Source organism: Canis lupus, chromosome 21 (genome assembly GCF_011100685.1).
Source record: "Canis lupus familiaris isolate Mischka breed German Shepherd chromosome 21, alternate assembly UU_Cfam_GSD_1.0, whole genome shotgun sequence".
Taxonomy (NCBI): Eukaryota; Metazoa; Chordata; class Mammalia; order Carnivora; family Canidae; genus Canis; species Canis lupus.
Genome location: NC_049242.1, coordinates 30,717,988 through 30,720,576, shown reverse-complemented (window position 1 = coordinate 30,720,576; position 2,589 = coordinate 30,717,988). Strand labels below are relative to the sequence as shown.

At 39.4% G+C, this 2,589-nt stretch overlaps 1 protein-coding gene across 1 annotated transcript; it reads left to right on the top strand.

Moving 5' to 3' along the window:
* Positions 1-1,384: 1,384 nt before the first annotated feature.
* OR6B9 (olfactory receptor family 6 subfamily B member 9) lies at positions 1,385-2,341 on the top strand. The gene has a single exon (NM_001313821.1). The coding sequence runs from the start codon at positions 1,385-1,387 to the stop codon at positions 2,339-2,341; it is 957 nt and encodes a 318-aa protein (NP_001300750.1).
* The last annotated feature ends 248 nt before the right edge of the window (positions 2,342-2,589 follow it).

The following is a 2,589-nucleotide window of genomic DNA, read 5'->3' as shown; positions in this document are numbered from 1 at the left end:
TGTAATTGTTCCAATTTAGTCTAGGTGCTTCCATACTGCCTTGCAATGGGCAAAAATTACCTCCCTGAGAGAGTTGTTAAAATTAATTAAAGGATAATTCTTTTTAGTAGAGAAAGAAGTCAAATTTGAGTATTGTCTTACTGTGGTAATTTTTCCAACACATATAACCAACTACTTTATTGGAGATCTAGGGGTTTGGCCCACACAGTACATAATTAATCAGAAATCACCACTAAACATCTAGGAAATTCCATGTCTTGTCCTTTTCTGGTCCCTTAATTCTGTCTTTCCCTTTCCAGGTCATCTCTACTGGTCTCCTTGAAAAATATGTTTCTCTTTTCAGATTAATTTTATTTAAAATGTCAAGCCAACTTTTATCTCTACTTTTCTCTTTCTTCTATCCCTACTTGTGAAGAAAGCATTTTTAAATTTCAATTCTCTCCTCAGATCCTATTGTGCCCTAGGAAGCCCAGGACCCTTCTGAGTTGTGGAAGTTCCTGACTCCCCACTCTCAAGGCAGCTCCTTAAATGCAACTTGTGCTCAGCAGTGTCCATATTGATGAGTCTCAGAGTCAAGGAGAAGATACAATTAATCAGGTAACACTTCTTTTGGCAGTATAAAAATTTTGAGCCAGTCCTTGAGGAGGATATAACTGTACAAATTAATTTAGGATCAAATGTTTTATAGATATATAAAATCATTATTATTGTTAGGAGCTGTCTAAAAAAATCAAAATGTATTAAACTGCTCAAGAGAGCAGACATTTCTTCATTCAACTTTTTAAGCCATGGCCCTAAAAATAGGCAAGTAATTGTTAATTACTTTTGCCAGCATCTTCAAAAGACATAAAATATAACTGAGGAGTAGGGCAAAGTCCGCAATTCTCCTGTCAGGAGAGTGTTTTCCAGTTGATATTCTGCTTTTATTTCCTCCAGAATTTGAACTACCTGCTTCCCTGTCCTGCTCTTGACCATCCTTGGCTCTTATTCCAATCATGATGGTTTCCTGATTTATAGCTGTCTGTGAAAGCTGGAAATACACCAATAAGGAAAGTATTTACTCCTCGTACTACCTGAAGACCTCTTTCAGAACAAGATCTGAAGGCCTAAGTCCTGAATCTGACCTCTTGATTCTGCTTTGAGATTCTTAACTTTGCATCTTTAGTGTATTTGTTTTCAGGTCCTATTCTGATGTCTGATTTTCTGGAGAGGATCTTATAGTGTCACTTGACTCCCACATCACACCCTAGGACCAGATTGAGGCACTAGGGTTAAGTTTAATGATAAAGTACCTGTAGCCCAAGGATCCCTTGCTGTTAATGTGGATCTCACTCTTCAATTTGTGTTATTTTCATTAAATACTTTGTCTTTTGGTGTCCTAGCCATGTCAAAGGAAAATATCACCCATATTCATGAATTCATCCTGGTGGGCTTCCCTACTTCCCCTTGGCTACAGGTTCTGCTTTTCCTCCTCTTCCTCATCACCTACCTGTTTGTCCTATTGGAGAATATGATCATCATTCTCACTGTATGGGTCACTGGGTCCCTGCACAAGCCCATGTACTATTTTCTGGGCACTATGTCCTTTCTGGAGACTTGGTATGTATCTGTCACAGTCCCTAAGATGTTGGCTGGATTCCTACTTCATCCCAATACCATCTCCTTCCTGGGATGCATGATCCAACTCTATTTTTTCATCTCACTTGCCTGTACTGAATGTGTGCTCTTGGCTGCCATGGCCTATGACCGTTACGTGGCTATATGTTGTCCTCTTCGTTATCCAGCTATGATGACCACAGAATTTTGTGTGCAGCTGACCATAAGTTCCTGGGTGAGTGGTTTCAGCATCTCCATGGCAAAGGTATACTTCATTTCCCAAGTTGCCTTCTGTGGCAATAATATCTTGAATCATTTTTTCTGTGATGTTTCCCCCATCCTCAAACTGGCCTGCATGGACTTTTCTATGGCTGAGATGGTAGACTTTGTGCTAGCCATTCTCATCCTTGTGTTTCCTCTCTCAGCCACTGTTCTTTCCTATGGCTTCATTGTTTCTACCATCCTGCACATTCCCTCAGCCACTGGGCAGCAGAAGGCCTTCTCCACCTGTGCCTCTCACCTCACAGTGGTGATCATCTTCTATACAGCTGTGATCTTCATGTATGTCCGACCTCGGGCCATTGCTTCATTCAATTCTAACAAGTTGATCTCAGCCATATATGCAGTTTTTACTCCCATGCTCAACCCTATTATCTACTGCCTGAGGAACAAGGAAGTCAAAGATGCCATCAGAAAAACCATGTCAAGTGGCCAAGCCCTTTTTTTGAGAGATTCTTTTTGCTAAAAAGATTCAGACATTCCTTCTCTTTTCTTTCATTCGACTTAATCTCAAAAACACCGACATTAGGTAAAAGCCTGCAATTATAAACATACTGACTGAATACACAATTAAAGGAGAAGAGGCCAGATATATATATATATATATAAAAGCTCCTTTTCTTTCAGGCTTTAATTAAATGCTTCCTTTTATAATGCAGTAAGTGAAATAACCAGAACTTTATGAGACATATATCAGTACTGGAGTTATAAAAT